The sequence below is a fragment of the Drosophila nasuta genome, chromosome X (genome assembly GCF_023558535.2).
Source record: "Drosophila nasuta strain 15112-1781.00 chromosome X, ASM2355853v1, whole genome shotgun sequence".
In the NCBI taxonomy this organism is placed as follows: domain Eukaryota; kingdom Metazoa; phylum Arthropoda; class Insecta; order Diptera; family Drosophilidae; genus Drosophila; species Drosophila nasuta.
The window spans coordinates 17,100,798-17,127,524 of NC_083459.1; the positions used below are offsets into that span (position 1 = coordinate 17,100,798).

At 43.2% G+C, this 26,727-nt stretch overlaps 5 protein-coding genes across 7 annotated transcripts; 3 read left to right on the top strand and 2 right to left on the bottom strand.

Moving 5' to 3' along the window:
* Nucleotides 1-41: 41 nt before the first annotated feature.
* LOC132796548 (LSM12 homolog A) lies at nt 42-1,966 on the bottom strand. Its single transcript, XM_060807753.1, has 6 exons — nt 1,863-1,966; nt 1,029-1,448; nt 671-804; nt 482-598; nt 277-408; nt 42-220 (listed from the first exon to the last, which is right to left on the bottom strand). Exons 2-6 carry the CDS (start codon nt 1,171-1,173, stop codon nt 68-70), a joined length of 681 nt encoding a protein of 226 aa, XP_060663736.1. The 5' UTR covers nt 1,174-1,448; nt 1,863-1,966; the 3' UTR covers nt 42-67.
* An 87-nt stretch (nt 1,967-2,053) lies between these two features.
* On the top strand, nt 2,054-3,080 carry LOC132796549 (chromatin accessibility complex 16kD protein). Its single transcript, XM_060807754.1, has one exon. The coding sequence runs from the start codon at nt 2,210-2,212 to the stop codon at nt 2,603-2,605; it is 396 nt and encodes a 131-aa protein (XP_060663737.1). The 5' UTR covers nt 2,054-2,209; the 3' UTR covers nt 2,606-3,080.
* A 184-nt stretch (nt 3,081-3,264) lies between these two features.
* LOC132796547 (regucalcin) lies at nt 3,265-5,545 on the bottom strand. Of its 2 annotated transcripts, none has more exons than XM_060807751.1 (3): nt 5,438-5,545; nt 3,635-4,353; nt 3,265-3,557 (listed from the first exon to the last, which is right to left on the bottom strand). In XM_060807751.1, exons 2-3 carry the CDS (start codon nt 4,351-4,353, stop codon nt 3,365-3,367), a joined length of 912 nt encoding a protein of 303 aa, XP_060663734.1. In that variant the 5' UTR covers nt 5,438-5,545; the 3' UTR covers nt 3,265-3,364. The 2 variants fall into 2 exon arrangements, with proteins under 2 accessions (XP_060663734.1, XP_060663735.1); XM_060807752.1 differs by lacking the exon at nt 5,438-5,545 and adding an exon at nt 4,452-4,579.
* Nucleotides 5,546-8,405: 2,860 nt separating this feature from the next.
* Nucleotides 8,406-24,030, top strand: LOC132795693 (zinc finger protein hangover). Of its 2 annotated transcripts, none has more exons than XM_060806552.1 (7): nt 8,406-9,194; nt 15,594-15,911; nt 17,016-17,162; nt 18,129-19,920; nt 20,663-21,657; nt 22,127-22,762; nt 23,093-24,030. In XM_060806552.1, the coding sequence occupies exons 1-7, from the start codon at nt 8,964-8,966 to the stop codon at nt 23,894-23,896; spliced, it is 4,923 nt and encodes a 1,640-aa protein (XP_060662535.1). In that variant the 5' UTR covers nt 8,406-8,963; the 3' UTR covers nt 23,897-24,030. The 2 variants fall into 2 exon arrangements, with proteins under 2 accessions (XP_060662535.1, XP_060662536.1); XM_060806553.1 differs by having other exon boundaries at nt 18,129-19,908.
* On the top strand, nt 23,983-25,218 carry LOC132795637 (coiled-coil domain-containing protein 1-like). The gene is made up of 3 exons (XM_060806494.1): nt 23,983-24,008; nt 24,065-24,933; nt 25,053-25,218. The coding sequence occupies exons 1-3, from the start codon at nt 23,983-23,985 to the stop codon at nt 25,073-25,075; spliced, it is 918 nt and encodes a 305-aa protein (XP_060662477.1). The 3' UTR covers nt 25,076-25,218.
* Nucleotides 25,219-26,727: the final 1,509 nt, after the last annotated feature.

The window sequence follows — 26,727 nt, forward strand, 5'->3', positions numbered from 1 at the left end:
CAAAATAACAAACATTCTCGTTTCATTTTCTGAAGCAAATATTTTTGTTTTTTGTTTTTGTTTATTCTTAGTTAGCGGGAACCGGTGATCCTGAAGCTGCATTACTCGATGATAGAGATGAGGACGTGGGCGACACAGACGCCGATGATGCGCCGCCGCCTGCAGCATGCGAATTTTCCTGTGCCGACGGCGACGGTCTCGTGTTAAAGAACTGTTTGATCTACAATCACGGAAAAGTAAATATAAACATACAGAAGAGGCGACTAGAGTGCTTACAATTCGCTTAATGTAGTTGCACGAAGTATCGTTATCCGAACTGGACACAACGTTGTCCACTCGATATGGTGGCGAGACGGTGACTTCATTTAAGATTTGTATATTCTGTCCCTGCCAGGAGACTTCATTGTACTGCAATTCAAACATAAAACCAATTTATAACTACGTTATCGATAACACAAAAGCAAAGATGGATGCAACTAACCCCAAGCTGTTTGGCTATCGCTCTATAGAGCTCTTGTGCTTCTGGACTAACATCGGCATTTTTGGACTTGAGAAAATCCTGTCGCCTCTCAACTGTTTTGCGTAGCCGCATTTTAACCTGTAGTAGAAATTTGATTTAAATTAGATTTATGTGTTGGATTATTTTGAAAATATATGACATGGAGTTTACCTGTTCCAGATTGAGCTTTTGCGGATCATCAATGAAATTGCCATTGCATTCCTTAATCACTTGCACGTTGCTGCACAGCGATAAATTCATCACATAAACATCACTAAGCTCTTCGGCCGTCTTCGAGTGGCATTCTGTTTGTGGGAGAAGTAGGGTAGGAGAGGGTGGCAAAAGAAAAGAAAGGCGCAAAAGAGCACACGAAGGATATCGATAACGATGTAAGGTCACAATCGATAAGCAATCAGAACTTATATAAACAAAAATGATAAAATAATGATAAGTGAACAACAAACTTTCACTTTGAGCTGTTTCTTATTGGCGTTGATTTGTTTTTTTTTTTTTTTTGCAAAAAGGATACTCAATATTAGCATTTTTGTGTTGTGATCGAAGGCGAGCACCTCGCCTTCGACTTCGTCCTTAAAACAGGTCGTGCATAGCACTGTGGATCCGATGCTGAAGCAATCGTTGACTGCATTTACAACGGCGGCGGAGGCAGCGGCCATTTTTAATTGTTGTTGTTGTCGCTGCAACTTGAACTTCTTTCCACAGTTGTGTGTGTATGTTTAATATATTATATATATAATATATTGTATTTGATGGATGGATCGAAGTATGCTTTCTAGTTGTTGTTGCTGCTGCTGTCGTCTTCGTCGTTGTTGATTCTGCTGTTGTTGTAGTGATTGACCCTTATTGTTGCTTGCCGCTTTGTAATTGTTTACACAACTGTTTGATGTTCACGTATTTTGATGCTGTTGCTGTTGTTGTTGCTCTTCTTCGCCTGCAAAGTGCACCAAATTCGTTTTTTGTGTTTATAACAACATCTGTTTTTAACTTTTGTGATTTGATTTGATTCTTATTATTATTTATTTAATGTGTGTTGCACTTCTTCCTTGCCGCGGATAATTCGCTTTCACATTCGGTCGGAGTCGCCTCTTTTTCTTTTTTCTGCGCCTCTCTTTCTCTCTCGCTCTCACTGTGTGTTTTCTTTCTATCCCACACACACACACTCACGCACACACTCACACACTACGCTAATAATCGTGTTTCTTGCTTGTGTCCGTCGACTACGTGTTTTTTTTGCTTTTTAATTTTTTTTGCCAGAAATGTTATCGCGTGCTTTTTGCCCTTAAAATTGTTGAAACGGTCTGCCCAGCAGCGCAAGCGTATAAATGGCTGTAAAATGCGTATTTACTTGTTTCACAATTGAGAAGTGTTCAGCTAACAAAAAAAAAAATAATATGCTGCGTACGAAAAATTTATTGGTCAACACACGAAACAACAGCCCAAAAGGAGGGCACAAAATGAAATCGCAGTGTTGCATATGGCTGCTCAGCATACTACTTCTACTACTACAAAAAACAACAGGGCTGCACAACACTTGGCGCGCGCGTGCCGCATATCGATAACACGCTATCGAAACTATAACTACTGTAGTTGACAGCCAACAATAAACAGCCGGCTGACTAAACAACAAACTTAGCGCCAAAAATAAAATATAATTAACTAAATACAAAAATATATAGTTAAAAATTAGCAGCCATGGTCGATGCCAGCAAATTGCAGCAGCAGCAGCGCAAACCCAGCGCCGACACATTTCTGCCCCTCAGCCGAGTGCGCACTATCATGAAGAGCTCCATGGACACCGGTTTAATTACCAACGAGGTGCTTTTCCTTATGACCAAGTGCACGGAGCTGTTTGTGCAGCATTTGGCCCGTGAGGCATACACGGCTACATGTGGCGAAACCTTGAAGTACGAGCACTTGTCGCAGCTGGTCAACAAGAGCAAGAATCTGGAGTTCTTGCTGCAAATTGTGCCGGAAAAAATACGTGTTCACGAGTTCCAGGAGATGTTGCGACTGAATCGCGCCAGCGGCAGTGATGAAGATGACGACGACGATGAGTCCGGCTCCGAGTCTGAATCGGAGGCAGAGTAAAGCGGCTCAAGCAGCAACAAAATAAAAAATTCTAGAATTTAAGATCAGATTAATACCGAAAATTGTACAATATCACATAAGAAATTAAGTTTTCTTTAATCATATTTGTCTGTCTGTTTGTCCTAATCTCTAAGCTGCACATCCATTTATTTAACTCTTATACATATATTAGCAATCAACTTAAATGAGTTTTATGAAATCGTTTAGCATTCCTTTGCAACTAAATTTTGACACTCAACGTTTTTTTGCAGATAATAGTAAGAATATATCTGCATAACTCTTAAGTAATGTATCTCTTTTGCAAATTAGTATCTTAGCTTAATTTATGCTCTAACTTAATTGGAAATCAATTGTAACTGCAGTCCGGGTGTTTTACAGTCGAGCACACTCGATTGCATCTTGCTTTCTAAGATATATTGTCATTATTGTATGCAAATTAAAAGAAGTCGTATGGCTAGACTTCACCTGATCAGTACACCACACTCTAAGTACAGCTATTAAATCATATCTATGTGACCGCCAGCTTGGAGCAAGGTGAAAGATGACGCTGCCAAATTGAAGTGGGCTGATAAAAGCACAACAGCAAACAAACCACTGGCAATGTCAATAGATCCCCTTCAATACCACCAATACACAACACACACACACACAATCAGATATTCAGTATTTAGAGTAAATATTTAATTGCACTGTTGTAGAATAAAGCAAAACAAAAAAAAAAGATAGATAGTACATAGACTAATATGATGTTCATGTGGATTAGATCTTGAGGCCAACGCCTGGATAGCCCTTGGCATTGAGGCCAGTCACCTTGTAAGTGGTGCCAGCTGGAGCCGGTTGACCGAACTTGGCCGCGGTGGTCACATACAGAATGTCCAGATTGGGTCCTCCAAAGGCCACCGAAGTGATCTGCTTGGTGGGCAGCTTGATCTCCAGCAACACTTTGCCAGTGCTAACGAAATCAAATTTGATAGAGAATTTCATAAGTACTTGCCATCGAAAGCGGAATAATATTCGATTGTAACTTACCTTGGGTTCACCTTGAAGATGGTGGCACCATTGAAGGTGGCCACATAGATGTTACCCTCGGTGTCAATGGTCATGCCATCGGGCAGCAAATGATCCTTGGGACTGGTTTTGCGCAAATTGAAAATCACCTTGGGATTGCTAGCGACACCAGTCTCGAAGTTGTAATCGTAGGACTTGACCTCGTAGTCGGTGGTATCAATGTAGTAGAATTTCTTAGCCTTCTCATCCCAGGCCAGACCGTTCGAGATGCCAACATCGCTCTTCACCAGCGACACATTACCGCCGGCCACCCAGCGATAGAGTTCGCCATGACGATGCTCGAATTCATCGCCCACATAGCGCATGGTGCCGCCAAAGAAACGACCCTGGGGATCGGTCTTGGCATCGTTCAAACGATTCTCCTTAAACTCCGGCTGCACCTCGAACAGAGTGCGCACCACCTTAGCCTTGGGTGAAACACCATCCCATTGCACAATGACCGTGCGACGCTCGCAGCCAACGGCGAATTCCTGCGAGTTGCCAGCGATGGGCAGCACAAATCCGGCAAAGGATTCACCCTCGATCTGGGTGCGATAGATCTTGTTCTGGGCGTAATCGTAGCGCAACAAGACGCCAGCCTCCAAGTCCACATAGTAGAGACTCTGACGGGCCTCGTCCCAGTGTGGACCTTCGCCAAGGGCGGCATAAGAGTCGGGCAGGGGCTCCACTTTGTACGACATCTGCGCCCAAAACGAAACAAAAAAAAAAAAGAAAGAAATTAAAATAAAATTCACATTAGCAATATTTAAGACACTTGCTCTTGAAGCATTCAAATTACCGTTGCACGGCACAGTGCTGCCAATGCAATCAAAGTGATTGTTATTGTGTGCATTTTTCAAGCTTTAACTGGACACTGAATCGTTGGCTAGCGATGCAGCTTGTATTTATCAAAAATTAAAAATAAACGAACTAACAAAAAAACCAGCAACTTGTAAATGCTGAATTCGAGTTTTTATTGTTATTGTGCTGTATGTGTGAGCTTAACGCAAATCCCGACTCACTGCTGCCAGCCATTTGTCAGCTGCTGCTACTGAAGCTGATGCTGCTGTGACGTCATACCCTTCACCTGCACGTAATTGCTTTGCATTGTCTTTTGTTTGTTGTTGTTGTTATTGCTCTCACTGCTATTGAACTTTTAAAGCGCGACTTGCCGACCGCAAGCCTGTGTTCGAAAAGCTCGCTGCTCTGACACTCGCTCATTTAGTTCCACGGATCAAAGATGGCGGCACAAAGGATGCGAGAGCACAACTCAACACTGCCTGTCGTGGTGGATAATTTTGACACTCAAACACTAGCTGCCCTTACAGTGGTTCAAGATGCGAGAGATCGCGTTTTAATTAATTTGCGGTTGGCATTTGAGAAATCTTTTAATTGCCCCATTGAATTAAGTTGGTATGTGTGCACACTTGTCAATATTAAGCTCAAGGGTAATTCGCGGTGAAACTTATTAAGTGGAGTTCGTTTTAGAAAATGCCACTCAACAAAAAAAAAGGGCCTGACTTTTAATGATTGAAAATTTTATACATTTTTACATATTTTTGCACTGAAAACTTATTAAAGGGCCTTATTAAATGGCCTGACTTTCAATTATAGTTGACATTTTTTATTGTTTCTCTCAAAGTTTTTTTTTTAATTTTTTACACTGAAACTAGCAAAGCGTATTAATTGAAACTGTCACTCATAATAAAAAAAAATGAGACTGACTTTCAGTAGTTGACACTGTTGTTTCTTTTAGCACTCAAACTAGCAGGACTACGAGCTTACCTTCAAGGATATGTGAGTAAGAGATTGAGATAGAGAGAATGTGGACCAAATAAGGACACTGCGCGTACAAACTATGTGTGCGAACTGAAGTATTTGCCGGCAGCTAGGAATCTTTATATAGTCGACAGCAGCCGGTGTTTGCTTGCTGTATATACAAGCATACATTCAAGTGTAAATTGATAAGCCTGAAGGCAGATAAGACGCTACTACATCTGTGGGCACATATAGTAATAATCATGTATAAAGCCAAATGGAAAAATAACTGAAGATCGCCAGCTCGTTCTCAACATTCTAGAATATAAATTATCGTAATCAATGTATTTCGTATGTACTAAACAACTACAGTTGTCAACTTTAAAGTGGTTTGCTAGGAGTGGGCGTGGAATTGTGATTGCCACTCGCCAATATTCACTGTACTGCAAATGCAAGTCAGAAAGCAAACATAAAATAAACATCAATAGTGCACCGCTTTCGACTCGGAGATACCCGGTATTTAGATTTTACAAAATCAAAGCAAATATACCTAATTTATATATTCCACGCGCATACGCATTGAGTTATAGCTGATCACACGGACGGACAGACAGACAGCAGGATTTCCTTAGTTTTAACTGATTAAAATTTGGATATATATTCTATGACTATTTCATATTTTGTCATACCCTTTTTAAAGTTTGAGTTCACGGTATAAAACGGCAATTTTATTATTATATTTTTGTTTTAATTTTTGCTGTGTGGGCAGCTCTGATAAGAGCGAAATGCGCTTATAACAACTAACAGTTATAACAATTTAGTTAGGCGCATTATACTGCAGTTATCTGCGCTTTCCGGTCCGAACAATGCGATAAATTGTCCACCACGCGCTGTTTGCGCCCCGCAAATGCATTTCGACCCACTGTGCAGTGTTCAAAACTAAAGGATGCTGAATCAGTGGACATCAGTAAACGATTATTTGCAATTATTTATGGGAACGCCCTTTGCACTTTTGTTTTTTTTTGCTTGTTCTTTTTTTGGACGTGCTATAGCTTAAGAATAAAGAGCGAGGGGGTGATAATTTAGTCTGTGCTCCTTATCGCCGAATACTTTATGGGGTTTGTTGTTGCAATTCCAAATTTAAATGATTCTTTAATTAATTTGCAACATGATTTATGGGCATATTATGGCTCAACATGACAATCATAAAATAGACATATGTTATGAACTATGGTTTGTCATTAAACTCACGATCCCAACTCAATAAGTTGAATCACAAATCGAGGAGCGCAATCTTACTATATGAGCAATGTTTTCGATCATTTGATAGGTTTTATCTGATAAACAACTATTTAATCAGCTCTATCTAATAACTCTTTATCTTCTGACATTTCCTTTACTTAAAAAAATGCGTTAGTTCTGTCAAAATATTCATAATGAAATTGAACACAAAATTAAAGAATTTATGCAGATTTCAAATTTTATATTAATATTGGAAATGTTTGTTATTAAAATAAGAAAGAAGTCCTTTGCAAACTTAACAAGGAGGGAGTTTAGAATTTACTAATCAATTCAAATTGGAAATACCCAAATACTAGAGATTACAAATTCGAATTTAACGATTTTAAAAGCACCATTTATATTAATGCTAATGGACAAAAAAAAAACGAGGAAAACATAAAAATAAATATAGACAAAAAATAAAAATAAAGTTTAAAAATGAACAATATTTAACTCAAATTCGGCAGCAGTGTTGTATAACGTTAACAAAAAATGCTTCAATATTCGAACGTTACTTATCATGTTTGCATATTTTATCAAATGTGTATAAAAAAAATGAACGGAATGCTTTATACCAAAAGTATTGATTTTCTATTTCGTCAATTTGCAAAGTTGAATAAATGCATTTGCTTATGACGCTATTAATGCAAATAAATAAATAAATAAAGCACATACATAGATTAATTTGATATGCATGTGTAAATGCAATATGCGCATACATATAAAATTGGGCTCGTCTATTATTTCGATTAGAACACTAACTTATACATACAACAAATACGTATTTGTATTTGTTAATTAAGTGCAAATAAAAACTAATTGATTCAATAAATGCTTGTGAGCAACGTGCATCGGTGATTGTGCTCACAATGTGCACACATACATACATACATACATAAATAGCCATTGCCTTTACCTTATTTGCTTTTATTTGGCGTAATCAACAAAATGACAATCAAAAACGAAAGCAATAAATAATGTCAACGACTAATTAATTCAAATAAAAACAAAACCAATGTATACACAAACAAAACGTGTGGAAAACAAACTTTCGACAACAACACAAAACAGCTGATCGCAACAGATTGATAAATATCGTGTCAGCCCTGCACGCTTGCTCTGTAGCAGTTATCGTTATCGAGATTAAATAGTTTTCAAATGCGCAGTTGGTTATGCGTACAAATGTCAACGCACTAATCATGAGTTATCTAAACAACTTCCAAAGATTATTCGAAATAAACAATAAATTTTTGTATTAATTGACTATTAGATGTCTCAATTTTGCGCAATATTTCTCATCGATAATATATTTTTGCAATTCAATGCAACCTTTTATGGTATATACTCTATGCAATGTTCTTCAAAATTCCGAAAGTGCAAATAAAACACATGAGCGGTATATTTTAAGATACGGTCACTTATCATGTTTCGCTGTGCCTCTTTTCGTACGAAAAAATAATACATTATTACTTTTTCGCTTATACATGTTATTTAACTATGCTCTTCTTAGTCTCCTAAAAATAAAAACAATATGAAAAGACATTTATTCCTCCAAAAAAGTGTTTTTAAGAAATAGTTTGTTCTTAAAAATATTTATCCATCACTAATAAATGTAGGGCAGTGTAACCGCACTTGCAATTTACGCCATGGTATCATTTTGAAATGGAGGTGCTGGTCACACAGCGGCAATGCTATTACCGATGGTTTTTTGCAGCAATATAATCATTTGTTGTTGTTTCGCCGCAAGGTTCGGACGTGTGTATTTTCCGAGGCGCACACACATACTTCGAAGTCGTTCTACTCGTCTCGTTGTGCGTTCATTTCTTCTTTACCATTTTTTTTCTGTGTAATTTTGTTTCACATATAAAAAACCAAAAAAGGCAAACGGACCTACACACAACTAAACCAATACCAATTATCCGAAACCCTCCAAAAAATAAAAGAAAAAATGCCCGTGCCCAGGCAACAGCTCAGCAGATGTGAAATGTGACGACACGACGGGCGAAAAGAAAAAAGTGTCCGCAATCGCGCAGTCGAGAGGGGCGAGAAAAAGAAAAACCATTTTGCAAAAAGTAAAAAAGAGAAAAAATAAATAAGAAGCAACAAAAAGTGAGAGGAATATCGGCAGCGACGCTCACGCGTTGCGCCCCCCTCTCTTCACCTTCATTCAAAATAAAAGTGAAAACGTGCAAAATAAATATATACAACAAAAAGAAACAGAGAGAACAGAGACGAAGTTAAGTTACTCCAAACTAAAAAAGAAAGAAAAAAAATGTGCGACGCTGCCGCAACAACAATAGCGGCGGTAGGAGCAGCAACTGCTGGTGACACAGCAGCGACAACAACAAACACATCAATGGATGAACAGCAAACGGAACGTCAGCGACAAAGCTGCTGTCGCCTGTGCATTGCGCCCGCCAGCGAATGCATATCGATCATCAATAGTTATGCAGCCGATAAGGAGCCGCTGGCCACAAAAATACATAACTGCGTAAATATCAAGGTGAGTGCGAGCTATAAGTTAGAAGAAGCAATTGCTTGAGGAGGAGGAACAACAACAATAGAGACATACGACAATACGTAATACACACTAACTACTCCACAATCATCGGCAATCGACATCGATTCACATTCAATTCAATACAAAAATTCGATACGATTCGATTGCTAGGCCAGTGTTGCCTGCCTGCCTGCCCTCTGTGTGCTCTGCTCCTCATACCGCAAGCGAAACCGAAATCGTTATACACACACTTGCTCTGCTCTGCTTCCATTCTCCCATTTCCCATTCTCTGCTCTGCTGGATATGGCATTGGCCAGTGTGCCTGCCTGCCTGCCTGGAGCAGAGGCGGTTTGCTCGGCTCGGCTGGCCACACCCGACGCATGCGACACCATCATGGCTCCTCATCCACATCCACTATATGCGTGTGCTTGTGTCCATGTGTGTGTGTGTGTATGTAATCGATAAGTCCATTTCCATCAACACTGCGTCCCGTCCAGCTTTACTCTGCTTCGGCTGTCCAAATATAAAAAAAAGAAAAGTGAGGTTAAATACGAAACCAAAAGTAAAATATGCCTCATCAGACGCGAGCTGCGGCTGCTTTAGCTGCTCTGCTCTGTAGCTGCTGCTTTGGCCCCATTTGATTGTGCAAGCGCTGCTGCTGCTGACGACGATGACGACGACGACGAGACCGAGCCAAAACGGTTGTTGTGTCGTTCGTTGCCAGCTGCAGCAGCACAGTGCCCTCCCCCCTCTTCTCATTCAGTGCCAGTCCCAGTTGCTATCTCAGAGTTGCCACTTTTGCCCGTGAGCAACATCATCATCAGTTTTCTGTTTTGTTTTATTTATTTTTTTTTTTTTTTGGAAATGGAAATGGAAACGGAATCGAGAACAGAGCTGCTCCGGGTCTGCGGCTGCTGCTGCTTTTGTAGCTCTTGAAGTGCCAAGTCACGATACCCGACAACGACGACTACGACGACGACATCGCCTGTGTTTATTGGTATTGGTGACGCTGTTGTGGTTGTCGCTCTGGCTCGATGGCTGGCGTTGTGCCTGTGGCTCACTAGCTAGCTGCTGTTGCTTGGCTGGTTTGTCGCTTGCTTCGCTGCTGCTTTTGCTGTTGCTGCCGATGTCGTCGTCGCCGTCGTCATCGGTATTTCGTGTGCTACGTTGGCAGAGTAACCACTGGCAGCTGCTGGCTGGCAGAGCACATAGCATGGCATGGCATGGGATTCGTTTCGCTTTTGCTCCATTCCCAGTGGTGTTTTGTGATTGAGGTTAGAATCGACCGGCAAGCTAAATACTGTTTTTATTTAGCACATATAAATAATGACAACAAACTACTATGCTGCTCATTGTTTATTATTTACAAATTTCGTTTGTTTGCCGCTTCTCCTTATTCTTCTTCTGCTTTACGCCACCTTCAATTTTCGTTCGTCTCGTTCTATGCGATTTTTCTTAGCGATGTGCAAAGAAAAACATCGCATTTTAATCGATATCTAATAAAAAAACATATAGTATATGTTTATGCAAATTTATTAAATTGCAATACTATTTGGTGTTTACAAAGTGTTATTGTTGTTTTCCAACGCTAAGCGCTACGAATGGACAGCACAAAGCGCAGAGAGCAATGAGCGGCGTCTCGGTGTGTTCGAGGCCGCCGAGAGAGCGAGAGAGAAAAAGAGAGAGCAGGAAAAGACGTGCGTGAGCGTTGCTCGCTGTATGTGTGTGTGTGTGTGTGTGGAACCATATGTATGCTTGCATGTGTGTGTGTGTGTGGAGCTTGGGTCGCGCTTGGTTCGTTTTATATCGACAATGTCTGCTCTGCCTGCTGTTGTTGCTGTGCCTGCCCAGCACCAGCAGAGCAAGAGCAATTACGTATAATTTTTGCTTCCATGGAATTTACAGGCGGCAGCCCAACGCGAGAACTGAAAAACCGCGTCCAAGTCTCGATTTATATCATCATCATCAACTTGAACATAGTCATCGTTGTCGTCGTCGTCGTCGTAGCTGGGCCAGAGTCCAGTCTATTTCCGTTTTACTCCGCTCCCAGACTTTGCCCTCTTTTTGCTTTTTTTCGCTTTTCGTTTTTGTTGCTTCATTCGTATTCCATGATGCGGCGGCGGCGATTGCTCTCCTCCAATGATGATGAGAGCGCGACTGGCAAATCTCTTCTTGCGCGCGCGCTCTTCTCGTGTCCTTCACTTTGGGCAACTTGCTGCTCCTCCGATATATATCCGGTGTGTGTGGAACACACGAACGAAACAGAACAGTAGAGCAGAAGATGGGGGGAGAGCAAAGAAATGAAAAGTGGCTTCGCTAGCTTCGCTTTGTTCCGCAGACATTCGGTTTATTGATTCTTTTATGTGCGCTGTGGCAACCAGGCACATGAAGAAGAAGAAGAAGCAGAAGAGACAGAGGCAGGCAACCAAAACCCAAAACCGAAACCAAACCCAGAGTCGCCCTCGTCGTCATCCACTTTTCGTTGTTGCCTGCTGCTTCTTTCCAAAATGGTTGCCTGCTGCTGCTTCTTTTGGCCTGCGCCCCCGGCAACGACATCATCATCATCGCCATCGTCATCATCATCATCATCAACGTTGTCGTCGTCGTCGTCGGCACGTTGCTGCTGCGTGTGCTTGGTGCTGGGCGCTGCTCTTTGGTTTCGCTTTGGCTCGATTTCATGGTGAATACACCAGGCAGCAACCAGCAGCTCAACCGATACACACACACACATACACATACATAGATAGCCACTCAATTCCATACAACAACAGCAAGAAGAGCGAGCGAACAGCGACCATTTGGTTGGCGTCATCGCTGTGCGGTTCGCTTGTTATCTGGAGGCGGACCACATGCACACACACATACGCATACAGTGCCAGGGCTGGCAGCAGGGCCAGGGCAGTGCAGGGCTGGACAGACAGACAAATACAACAACAAAATGAATGTTCGTTTTTGTTTTTGTTGCTGCCTGCTGCAGTTGCCAGTTTTGTGTTGCCTGCATCGAATTTCGGCCATACTAAAAGCCCAACTCCAAGTACATATATGTATGAGTATAAACTTTCTCTGGTCAGAAAAGCTGTCAAAGAGAGGAAGGGAGTAAGCAAGATGAGACTGATAACAGCTTAAAAATTGTACATGCGGCAGAATTTGTATGTGTGTGAGCGAGGCAGTAGCGATAACTTTTTTCGGAGATTTATCGATTGCCACATGCACTTGACTGCCATTGTTGTTATCGTAATTTAATACGAACGGTAAAGATCTGCACTGCTTGCTAATAACAGCAGGATGCAGACGCACACATACACACATGCGGACACACACACACGCAGCTGACGGCGACGAATAAGGACACGAAAGCAGATACGGCAATGAAGACAATGCACAGGGGCAGAGCTCAGGCAGCAAAGCAACAACAACAATGGCAGAGAATCTGAAACCCGTTCGAGGTCCGAGATCATGCGGCGTTTTGCTTACTGTTCTGCTGCCTGGGATTGTTTTGGGACTGCGAACTGGACACTAAGATGAGATGAGATGAGAGGCTTTTGGAATTCTGGTCAACAGCAGCAGCAGCATCATGATGATTGTTGCACCTGGCATCAGCGGCAGCTGGTTACTGGCAGCTGCCTCTTTTTCTTGTTGCTGCGGTTGTTGTTGCTATTGATGGATGGAAAGATTTCCTTTTCAACTTTCTAAAAAGGCCAGCCCAAAACGTTGCTGTTGCCGCCGCTGCTGCTGCCAAAATGTTTACAAAGCTAAATTTATCCAAACAAATACTGAAATATGACTTCTTTTTATTTTATTATATTTTGCAATTACATAGAAATTGTTTTGCTTACCTGCTGCAAGCAGTGTATATAAAGCAAGCAGAGTAATGGCAAAACAGTAGAGTTCGCTAGGCACATTTAAAGCCCAAAACAACAGCAATAATGCTTATTAAAGTTAAATGTATTTATTTCCCTTCCTTCCTTCCTTCCCTATTTCCTTTAACTCTTGCACACTTCCCTTGCTCTGTATCCAATTGCGATTTTGCCGCCATCATCGTGGCCACTTGAGAAAGAGATGTGCCCAACAGGACGTCGAATGTGTGCGGGTGTGTGTGTGTCTGTTGAGGAGTTGGGGGCAAGGTGAATGAACAACATATTATCGAAACCCTTCAACGCCAAACTGAGGTGGGGGAGAGAGATACACATTCGTACATACACATGTATGCTGCTGTAGTATATAGGATGAGAATTTCAGAACTGAAGTGCGTACATAACATATTTGTACATAGAGCATATGTGAGTGCGTGTGTGCATCTGTTTGTGTGCACATTCAGCATATGTGCCCAGAGCACACACATACACAGAAGTTTCTGTTTGTGTGCTTGGTTGGCCAGTTGTGGGAGAGGGGGTGGTAATTGGGAGAGGAAGCCAAGTAAAAGGGGAGCGGGCGTTGTTGCGCCACGAATTACAAAAGCATAAAAGCTCATGCACGCATAAAGATGCAAAAATAATCACAACCACAAGCAGTTGCACACACACACACACAGACACATTCATTCGTCAATCATTTGCATACACATGCATTCACACACGCACACACATGCCACCGAACATCTTCGATTATTGTGTAAGCTGTCAAATGCAGTTTTGCCGGCCCCAAGCAACAACAATTGACGATTATTTGCGCTTCTGTTTTGGTCTTAGCGTTCGTTGCTTTTGCTTCTTATTAATGGCAATTTTCCCATACGGCATTGGCCACCATTTTTCTTCTTTTTGTATTTGATGGTCACAGGTTATCGATATTATGCGTGTGTGGGTACATTTTTAAATTTCGATACACATGCTACACCAATTTGTTCACACTAATTGTACCAGGGCTGCATTTTTCAGATTGAAAGCGAATTTGCGAATTTAAATATGTTGAAACGTATTTTGAAGCCAATTTCAACATAACTGGAAAAACGTATATTTGAAAATTTTAACAATGTACGAAATATTTTATTTCCAATTGGAATATAGTTGGAACATCAGTTAAATGTATTGAATGTCGGACAAAGTATTTGGCTGCCAATTAAAATTGCAAGCAATTGATTTTATTTCAATGAGCGAACTTAATATTGAAATAATTAGCTTAAATTTTCATTAATTAATTCGAAACTCAAGTACAAATGTATATACATATATTGCATTACACTTTATACATATGTATGTACATATATAAGTTAATCTCTCTGGCAATTATATTTAAGAGGCAGAAGTGAATGCATTTCTTTGCCATGTTTTCACAATAAATACATGCTTATCGAGTATATACATACATACATTTATGTGTATGTTCATAGGTACATACTTTTAATTGAAAAGCCAAAATGGTCCCATGCCACACGCACAATTAAAAGCAAATTATGCACAAACACAAAGGCCTAAGGAACTCTGCAACAACAACAACAACAATTAGATGTTTATATACCTAACTAATATGCGTCAGTTAGCAACACATAAGCCAATACATACATAATCACACATGCATATGCATTTACATGGATAGATTGCACACACACACACACACGTATATATAGAAACACATACATGCGCAAGCAAAGTGCTATCAGGCAAAAGGACATGGGACATTGGACATTGGACATGCGTTTCAATTGCACTGTTAAGTGTACGTGTGTGTGAGTGTGTGTGTGTGGGATGCACATGAGTTGTGCATATAATTATAAGCAGGTCATTGACATTAATAGACTAGTAGTAGAGACACACACACACACATACAGTTGCATTGCAATCTTGTTTGGCTATCAACGATGAAGAAAACCTCAAACCGACCTCGTGTTTGGCCAAAGGTGAGAGGGCTTTTCAGATACGGATTCTCTATTGTGGGGTGCGGGACTAAGGACGATGACGATGACTTCTATCTTCAATTTACATAAATGCCGTGCGGCAAAGTCAAAGTTATATATGTATACTATATACACAAACACTTAACTGCCTTGAGTTGGCGAAAATCGTTAGAAATTTCCAACATGGAAATGGGGACATGCAACAAACATTAACGATGCCAATAAAACCTTGTATTTGTTTAATATTTAAGTTTTGCGCTATCCTCCTGTTATTGATTTTGTTCTACGCATTGTGGTTAAGGGGCCTATCGATTGTGGTTTTTAGTAGCTTGTTCATTTTTGATCAGTGAACTTGGTTCACAGTCTTCAAAGTGAACAAGGATAAAATTGAACTGAACGAAAAAGTACGATTAGCGTGAACTTGTTTTTGTTCTTAGTTCTTTTGCTCACTAGTTCTTAGGTTTATCGATTGTGTTTTTTTTAGTTTGCTTATCGATTGCGGGATCTGTCTTTGTTTAGCAATAACTAATCGTTTTTTGTTTTTTTTTTCAAATTTCTACGTATTTTTGCAGATCACATCAACGGATCGTTTATCGCTGCACATTTGCCACGCCTGCATCAGCTACTTGAACTCGTGGCAAAGCTTCAAAAATCGCTGCCTCAGTTCACAGACGAAGCAACGCCAATGGCTGGACACGGATCGCAGCAAACAGCAGACGCTACTGGGCTATTTGGATTTAAATCGGGCCGAGAATGGCAACGTCTCAGTTGAGCAGCAGCAACATCAGCAAGCTGGCGAATTGAAAAGCGATTCAGCTGCGGAGAAGGCGTCTGCAAACATTTTGGATGGCATACCATCGCTGAAGAAGCGCAAATCGTTAACAGTCTATGTGAGTCCCAAGCAGCAGCAACTGCAACTGCAACACCAGCAGCAACAACAACAACTGCAACTGCAACAACAGCAGCAACAGCAACCGCCGCCGCCGCAGCAACTACTGCAAACGACGGCAAGAGCAGCGAGCATGACAATGGCAGCGGCGGCAGAGCAGCCACAGCAAACATTGCAGACCCTTTTATTGCAGGTGCCCTCAACGTGCAGCACAACAGCGGCAATGGCAACGGCGATAACATCGCAGCAGCAACATCAACAGCAGCAGCAGCAACGCAAGTATCAACAGCAGCAACGTGTCAAGCATCATCATCATAGTCATCAGCGTCACCATCATCAGTTGCAGCTGCAGCAGCGACATCGACGCATTCGCCAACCGCGACGTCCAGAGGCGCCATCTGTTGGTGCTCAGCAGCAACGTTTGTCCAAATTGAAGCCGAAAGTCTATTTACCGTTGGATATTGCAGTGCCGCCATTGCCACCGATACCGATACCGATGACCATATCGATACCACCGCTGCCGATAACAACGCCCGTGTTATCGTCATCAACTGTTGCAACTACTGCATCAGCTGCTGGTGTTGAGGTAGCAGCAACATTGCCGTTACCATTGCCATTGCCACTGTCGTCGCTGCCCCTTGATTTCAGCCAGTGTAAGAATCCGTCTCAGAAATTGAGCAGCAGCCTCGCTGTGCCAACAACGTCGTCGTCGTCCTCAACGTCGCTGCCACAGCCGCTGCCGCTGCCATCGTCGTCGTCAGTTGCCAGCAATGTTGTCGCTGCGTCTGCCACAAGCACAACAGCAACAGCGGCCGTCACGACGGCGACGACGACGCCGCTGCTGATGCCGGTTACGCTGCAGAGCGCCGCCCAGCAACTGCGCTTTTTTCCGGCGCTATTCCTATAATGTAATTGTATCGTGCATTCGCAAGCGTCTACATGCCACATGCCACATACACCCGTCTCACTCTCTCTCTTTCTCTTCTTTCAACTTACCTCCCCTGAAAATAATTTGTTTTTTGTTTGTTTAGTGATAATAATGCTAATTCATTGATTAACTTCTTTGAGAACTTATCGTGTTATCGTTATCGCTATTGTTATACAGCCGCTGCCCGCCGTGCCCATCAAGGATGAGCCGCTGGACGATACGGACGATGACTATCAGATGAAGTGCATTGACGAGTCCGACGACATGATGGATCCCACAATGTTCCTAGAGCGCTCCGAGCACGAAGGCGATGTGCCGCTAATGGTAAGCAAATTCCATTGAGAAACCAATTTTGCAGAGATTCCGATTATGGCAGATTATTGCAATTGAACTATGTTGTAAAAAAGCTACAGCCTTCTAGGTCCTACCTTTTAGAAGCTAAAACACCGTTTAGTAGAGGCTTGCAATGATTTGGAATGATTAACGTAGAACTCATTTTTAACGATATTATTTACAGCCTCCTTGCTCTTACCTTTTATGTCGCTTAGTGAAGATTTGCTATGTAAATTAGAATTAGTAATTTGAAATTGCGGAAGTCTCGAAAAATAGCGTTCCTTTTACTTTATTTGCAACCACCTTTCAGGAATTTTAATTAGTGATTTTAAATATATGGCGTAAAGACTTTTACAAGGTGATAGTAATGCTCTTACCATTTTGGCAAAGGCAATGAATTGTATACATACGTAGACTCTCGATTTGGTATTATACCTATAGTTTTTATGATTCCTGAACATTTGGATCAGATATAAATTGTAAAAAAGATGAAAAAAAGAAAGCGCTACGGGTCTTAGTTGCTATGGCTGACAATCTGATATATTGAGCTTGTAGTACTATATTAATATACCAAACATAGTTTTTCGTATATATAGTGCTAGTATTTTTGTGGTGTATTTATTTGGTATATTTAAAAATAAATACCACACTGTTTTGCTTTCAATTAAAAATGATTAGCGGGTATCTCACAGTCGAGCTTTCTTACTTGATAACTTTATTTATCGATGCTCCCTACCCATAATAGCTGATATAGATTTACTTAGAACAATTTGTAATTCGGACTAAATAATATACTCCTAATTGGAGAGTGTTTGTCATAGATTTGCGCAATTATTTATTGCATAATCAGCAACACTTTTGCCATGGTCTCTGCACAAAAAACTGAACTAGATACTCGAACCAAGTTGTATAATCACTAACTTCTCTCTTTTCGCTTTTTGTCTCTTTCCATGACAGACCTCCGACTATGATTATACGGCGCAGCACGGCGTGACGGCGGCCGTGGCGGCGGCATCGCTGCCAGCGAGCGCCGTGGCTAATGTGGCAGCCGCAGGTGACTCGAAGGTGGCCAGCTGCCGGGCGTGCAGTCTGCAGTTCTCGACACGGGCAAATGCGCGCCGGCACGAACGCAATCTGCATCCGAATCTGTTCCAGCTGTCGACCGACTCGCCGAACAATACGCCAATCACAAAGCCAACGCCAGCGCTTGCGGCCGCACTGGAAATCCAACGTGCCGCTGCCGCAGCGGCGGCAACGGCGGAGGCAACAAAGGCGGCAGCCGGTGGCAATATATCGACGCAAAAGTATCGCCAGGTGGTGATGAACACGTTCATCAAGTGCGAGAACGGTGGCTATGACTACGACAATCCAGAGCAGTATCAGCAGCTGTTGACGCGCGACAAAGTGGAGTTCATACAGGAGAACAATGAGTTCCTCGAGCAGTACCAGACGATGACGTGTCGCTGTTGCAACAAATACTTTAGCACGTACAAGAACTTTATGGCGCATGTGCGCAAAAAGTATCCGCTTTTGCCGCGCAATCTGTGCTTCAACTGCCTCAAGATGAACGATTCGAAGGCGTTGTTCATATCGCATCTGAAGAAACGCAACTGCATCAATTTGTATCGTGTGCTCAATGCGTTGCGCGTGAAGCAACCGAATTTTGCGCATGCCAATGCCTCAGGTGTGGTGGCCACCACAGAGACGCCACAACTGCAGCAGCAGCAGCCACAACAACAACAGCAACAACAGTTGGTGCATGATACATCGTCGTCGGAGCGACCAGAGAAACTGAGAGCCAAGGAGCTACTGGTGAATAAGCTCTACGTGTGCAAACTGTGTCCAAAGGGTTTTCGCACCAAGCACGAGTTTCGCACCCATGTGTATGACAAGCATGCGGATGTGCAGCGCAAGGACAACAATTCGATACAGTGCAGCTTCTGTGGCCTCGACTTTGCCGATCCCGTCGACCGGCGGCGTCACTACAACAACATGGACTGCATTGTCCGGCTGCGCTGCATGACCTGTGATGCCAAACTGGAGACGCATCAGCGTTTCCTCGACCATGTCTATCAGGATCATTTGGGCGGCGTGAGCAGCGACAATGCATCGACAGCGACACAATCCGGCTTGGATCATTCGCCCGGCAAGCGAAGTTTACTCGGCGCCCTCGGTATTGGTGTCAGTCAATCGTCGTCCAACGATGAATCCCGCGGCAGCAGCAGCACCATCAACAACAACAACAATGTGAATAACAACAGCAGTCACAACAATACGAATGCTGCTGCTTCCTCCTTGACTTCGACGCCAGCGAAATCCGTTTCCAATGCAGCGGGTGGCTCCAGCTCTGCTAATCGCAACAGCGGTGGCGGTGGCAGCAGCGCTGGCGGAGATTCAGCGCCCAAATCGCAGTATTTCTCACGCATGCCGCAAGTTTGTCCGATCTGCGGACAACAGTACAACAACTACAACAATGTGCTGCGTCACATGGAGTCAAAGCATCCCAACAAGCTGCCCGAGACGTACAAGTGTGTGCGCTGCGGTCTGGGCTATCCACGCATCTCGTATCTGCGCGAGCACATGATCAATGTGCATGGCGTGGACAAGAATCGTCATTCCGGCGGCTTTGAGTACATCGTAAATGCGGATGCCGTCAAGTTGGCCGATGGCAGCACACCGAATGTGTATACGGGACGCTACGATTATGTGATGAAGGATTTGATGTCCATAACAAATGGTGGGACACTCGGTAATTTTTTAGTCATTTGTCGCAAAACCTCATTGTCCTCCGGCATCCATCATCGATCAATCAGTCAATCAATCAATCGATCGGCATTCAACATTCCATGTGTGAAGCGTCCATCAGACATTTGTTGTTGTCCAGCGCAAAAACACGACATCATGTGCTTTACTCCTCCACATTGGCAAGCAAGAAAGTGTTAGAAATGTAGCTGACAGGGAATCGATGTTTACTCGTGCTTTTCCATCCGTCTGCCCGTCTGTCTGCGTATTTGAAACGTTTCAGTTTAGCCAACTTAAGAGCTAGTTTTGTCAAATTTTCACAGTTTGCTCTTGGCATGAAGTAGCTGCTTTTACTTATATTCGAGCGCGACCACGCCCTTTTATGAAATGAATGTTTACTTGAATTCCATCCGTCTGCCTGTTCGTCCGCGAGTTTGCAACGCTGCAGCTCAGTCAATTTAGAAGCTAGCGTTTATCAAATTTTCAGAGTTTGTTCTTGGTATGAAGTAGCTGCCTTTGCTTATATTGGAGCACGACCATGCCCACAACCGCCCTTTTTGAAGATGTAAACTCATCGTTTACTCTATAATTATGCAGGAATGATCATCAACTAAAGTTATAGTTATTCTCTAGTTATGCTTGCTCTACTAACGCTCAACTGCGAAGTTTTTGTTATGTGTTTCTTAATATTTAAAAAGTAAACTCCGAACTAATGCGCCTCTTTTTTCGCTCTCTCTTGTGTTTTGCAGATGATGACGAGGAGGAAACCGGAAGTCTGGCCAAGAAGATACGTCTCGATGACAGCAGCAACAACAGCAGCATCAACACAAGCATTGCCAACCAGCAGAAGGAGTGCCCCATCTGCAATGCGGTGTTCAGCAACAATATTGGCCTCTCGAATCACATGCGTTCGCATTACACCGCCTCCTCGACGGCGACAAATGCAGCGTTGGCTGCCGCCAATCGCATGACACCCAAATCGCTGACGATAACAGCAACGCCACCGTTGGAAGCAACAGCCGCTGCAAGCACCACCGCATCGCCAGCAGCAGTAGCTACAAGTGGAGCAGGTGCAACATCGACGCCAACCGGGGGCAAAGTGCCACCGGCGATGGTGCATCAGACGCCGCAGGAACAGGCCGTGTTTCGTCGCAGTTTAGATCAGGCGGCCGATCGTCGCTTTCGCCGGATGCGTTGTCGCATCTGTCAGCGGCGCTTCAGCTCAAAGAAATCGTATCGCTATCACATGCTGACCGATCATCAGGTGCAAAATGTGCAGTTCATCAAGTGCAAGCTGTGCAACGCCGAATTCGCCTACGAGAAGGGACTGAAGGTGCATCTGTTTAAGGTGCACGGACGTGCGATCAAGGATGAGATGATTGTCAAGGAATTCGAATGCAATGTCTGCTCCACCGTTTACAGTTCGGAGCTGGAGCTGCAGCAGCACAAACGTAGCGTCCACAAGTCATCGACTTCGTCCACGAACACAACGAAATCGTCGACAACAACAGCCACAACCATCACAGCGCTGAACACATCAAATTCAGCGTCGGCTGTCGATTTGGGTGCGGCAGACACATCGACGGTGCTGCCGCTGTATTGGTATCAATGCAAGTACTGTCCATCCAATTTCAATACCAACAAGAAGCTGGCAATTCACATCAATTCGCACGACGAGTTCGACTCGAATGATTATTCGTGCAAGGACTGCGGCAATGTGTACAGCGGTCGCAAGAGCCTCTGGGTAAGTGACGGGCGGATAAATGAATGCAAAACATAGATTAAGAGTAACTTCACTTAGCGCCCACTCAGTACGGTAGCAAAATGTACCTTTGGCATATTTTATTATGCATATATCAACAAAGAGTAACTTGACAGCCCTTTCACTTTGCGGCCAATTGAATATGCACTTAGCTGCATTTTGTTTCTTCTTGTTTGAGAGCCACGCTCATAAAACAGAAAGCATAGCTTCAAATGTTGTATAACGTCTTTTACCAATACCAATCGAGGCCGTTAAGCGAAAACTCACTTATTGGTATATTTATATCACTTAGTGGCCACACTTAAAAAAAGTGAAGCAACAGCGTAGAAAAATGGAAAGTTGTGTTGCTTCCCATTTCAAGTCATCTCGCTTAGCTGCCTCGTTTTGGCCGTTAAGTGAGTTAAGTGTTTAATGCGCTTGCCCCGATTAATTGCATTGTTGTTCCTTACAGGTTCATCGCTACAAGAAGCATCCGCAGGTGCCGGATCCCGTGGAGTGCACGCTGTGTCGCAAGATGTTCTTTGATCGTCAGATGCTGGACAATCACACGCCCACCTGCAATCGCAAACCCATCACGGCAACCGGCGCCCATCAGCAGGATGGCCAACAGCAGCAGCACAGAGAACAACAGCAACAGCAACGCGGCATCTTTAAGCACAAAACGGGCGACGACGATGACGAGGATGAGGACGATGATCAGCTGCTGTTGCTCGACGATGCTCCTGGCACGCCAGCAACAGCAGCCGCAGCAGCAACATCAGCTGCAACAGCAGCCGGCGATGGCAATGCTACATCGATGGCGGGCATCAAGATACGCATACCGGAGGTGGCATGCACCATTTGTGGGGCACGCTTCACAGACCAGGAGATGTTCAGCAAGCACATACAGAAGCACGAACAGGAATTGTACGTCGACAATCCGTTGGCGGCAATGTTCGACGATGGTCCCGCCGATGCGGGACAATTTCAGGTGGAGCGTCAGAACGAGAACGGGGAATACGCGTGCGATTTGTGCGCCAAGACGTTCCCCCAGGTGATTGCGCTCAAGGTGCATCGCAAGTGGCATTTCAGAGGTGATAGCAAGCAGGTGAGCTTTTTGGGCTTGTGCAGCGAGGTGAAAAATCTGAGAATAAAAATCATCTTCAAAACGAAAATCCTGTTGAGTAAACTATAAAAAAAATAAGCTTGCTACGTTTGTTGTTTGTTGCCTCCGCACCAGTCGCAAAAAAATAAACGCAAAACAGAATCCATATCTATATATATATATATATTGAACAACGACACGATCAACAACCAAGACAACAGCAGCAACAGTTGCTACTACTTTGACAGATGTATTGGCAACTGCTGTTGACTTGTTGTGCTAACCATTTGCAACATTGAAACATTTGTATTAATCTTTGTTTTCACCATTTAGAATCCCATCATCGACGGCGAAGCGACAACGCTGAACAACAGCAGCAGCAGCAACAACAACAACTCCTCGACGTTGCATCTACGCGAACTGCATGCGGTGGGTCTGATGCCCAACCAGCAGCAGCAACAACAGAAGCAACAGCAGCAGCAACAATCGCAGTCCCAACAGCAACACCAACAATCGTCGAGCCAACAGCAGAGGAGCAAATCGTTGAAACGCAAACGTGAATTGAAGTGTGAATATTGCGCCTCCACCTTCATTAGCAACAACAATCTGCGTCGCCACATGTACGAGCTGCACAAACACGAAGTGAGCAATCTGCCCGAGCCACCAGTAATCGAAGTGGACGCACCGTTGAGTTGCCGACGCTGCGGTGATCTGCAATTCGAGACGAAGGAGGCGTGGATCGAGCATAAGTTGGCCGATGCGAAGGTCGTGCGTCCATTCTGTCCATTCCAGTGGGGCTGTGATCTGTGTGGCGAGTATTTGTCGCGTAAGGAGAAGCTCATCAATCACATCAACAACCATCTCAAGGAGGAGGTGGTTGTCCCTGTTGCGGTGGCCGCCAGCCAGAAACTAGCGACTGCAGCAGCAGCCACTGCGAAAGCAGCAACAGCAACAGAAGAAGCTACGGCGGCAACAACAACACCAGCAGCAGCAGCAACCACAAAGGCAGCAACAACAGTTGCAGCGGCAACTGAAGCGGCGACAGTTAAATTGAAGGTGAAGAGCGAGACAACGAGAAGAGAGCTGGAAGGTGGCAAGCAGGCGGCAGAAGGGGGAAGGTGGTGGGGAGGAGGATAGTGAGCTCGAGGATGACAGCGATGATAGCGACGATGATGATGATGATGATGATAGCACGAGTGACGATGACGATGAGGATGATGATGATGTTGACGACGAAGAAGAAGACGATGTGGTTGAAGTCGAGCAACAACACAATAATAACAATAACAATAATAATAATCGTAGTAACAACAATAATAACAACAGTGCCGCCGCCTTGGATGAGGATGATCTTATTGAAGAGGTCATTGAGGAGATCGATGACGATGTGGAAGAGTTGCCAGTGGAGCAAGTCGATCAGGGTAAAGGTAAAGCAGCAGCAACAACAACAACGACGACGAAACGTCCAAACTTTGCCTACAATGAAAGTCAGGCAAAGTTGAATGGCAACAGCGGCAACAGGAAGCAGGCGACGCACAGTTCGGAGGATGATGAAGTGGATGACGTCGATGACGATGATGATGATGATGTGGAAATGGACGAGGAAATGGAGGAAGAGGAAGGTGGCGTGGGTGTCGCCGTTGTGGGCGAAGGGATGACCATTGATGATATTATCGAGGAGGATGATGGCGAGGATGATGACGATGAGGATGTCGATGATGATGATGGGCATGGACAACATTTGGTTGGTGAGCATGTGGTGGCCGACGACGACGACGACGATGATGATGTTGACGATCGCGACGACGATGATGACGATGTGGATGATGTCGATGATGAGGATGACGATGTGGATGATGTCGACGATGTAGATGATGTCGACGAAGATGATGATATCGATGAGGATGACTTTGATGATGAGCAGCAGCAGCAACAGCAGCAGCGTAGGAATGTCGGCAGCATCGTTGCTGACGAAGACGAAGACGACAACGATGATGATGATGACGATGACGTTGCGAATGCAGAGCAACGTCGACGTCAGCGTCATCAGGGTCGTGGTCGTCGTCATGATGAAGATGATGATGATGATGAAGATGATGTGATGGATGGCGATGGCAATGGCGGTACATCGTCATCATCATCGGAGAGCGAGTCGACAACGTCGCGATCAACTGGTGAGCGGCGCAATAAAAGCAAATCTGTAGTTGCATCATCAGCGGCATCAGCGGCCGCTGCTGATCACACTAATTCCAGCTATACGTGCGATCTATGTCAACTTTGTTTCGATTCCCAGGAGCAGCTGCAGACACACATTAAAAGTCATTTCCTCAACGGGCCAACAACGACAACCGGCAGCAGCAGCGGCGGCAGCAGCAGCAGTGCAGCCAGCCGAAGCAGCCAAAGCAGCAGCCGCAGCAGAAGTAGCACAACAAATAACAACAACAACAATAGCAACAACAATCACAACCATAAAAGCAAAACCAAAAAGGAGACTGCAACAGCTGCAGCGACGGCGACGTCAGCGGCAGCAGCAGCGACGGCGACGACGGAAGCTGGCGCTAGCTTGAACTGAGCTTCAAAATGTACAAAATTTAACCACAGAAAATACCACACATGAAAACACAGCACACCAACAAATACACCACACCACACACGCACACAAACACACACCTCACACACACAAAAACAAAGCGCATTCCATCAACACACACGAACACACAGAGATATCGTCTATGATGCATTTACGCCTGCGCGTAATTGCAATGCCCACACTCACGCACACAGACACACACACTGGTACGCACGCATGTATAAATCAAAGTGCGTGGGTGTGTGTGTGACTGTGTGCGTGTGTTTGAATTTTTTCTTACTGCTAATTGTAGTTGTTAATAAGCACTAATAAGCACACAAACACACACACGTATATATAGTGAATATATATTAAATATGTATGTATATGTATGCAACTTATGAATTACGATGAAGTCAACATCATATTTTTGGTTTTTTTTTTATATTTTTTTTGCAAAAAACGTTTAATTTAGAGCAACGCCAGTTATATTGAGTTTTTAGGTTATTTAAGTCAAAACAAAGAAAAAAAGTTAATTATATACATATGCATACATAGAAAATCATACATAGAATGATGAATACAGTAAGAGAACAACAAATTTAAGAGGTTATGTGAATTAATTAATTAAATCTTTAACATTGCGTCAAGGCACCAAAGCAACAACAAACTGTAGAAGATGAAGAAGCAGACGATGATGAAGATGAAAAAAGAAGCAGCCAATAGCAACTGAAGCAGTGGCTGCAGCAAACGAATTAAGCGAAAAACTTACGTTTATTATTATCTGTATTGATACTATTTTATACATATAATATATTTTTTTTTATTAATAACATTTCCTGCCGTTTTCAAAAGCGATCGTTTAAAAAATAATGCATAGTTTACTAAAACTTATTCCAAACAAGAAAAATGTCAGGGTTTCCTTCAATTTATTTTTTTATTGTTTGTGTCTTTGGGACAGTAAATTTTACATTTATGATTTTTGTTGATTATGGCCAACTCTTTCGACTCGCATAGTTTTTAGTTGACAAATGAAACAAAAACAAAAAAAAACGTAGTTTTAACAAAATGCGCCAAACATGAATAAGAATACAAACCCAATGAAACAATACACACTCTGGCAAGACACCTTTCCATTATCCGACTAGGTGTTGCGTGTACTGAAACATTATTTTTGCCATACACACAAACAAACACATGCACTCGAAAACACAGCACCAGCAGCATTAGCACTTTGACCCCCATATATAAATATATATATATATATAAATTTAGTATGTAATCTGTATATTAATTATTTATATGATAATGCATTTTCACACAAAAACACACACACACACACAAAACAAAATCGTTTCATGCTGCATTATAATCGTATGTATGAGTAAAACATATAAAA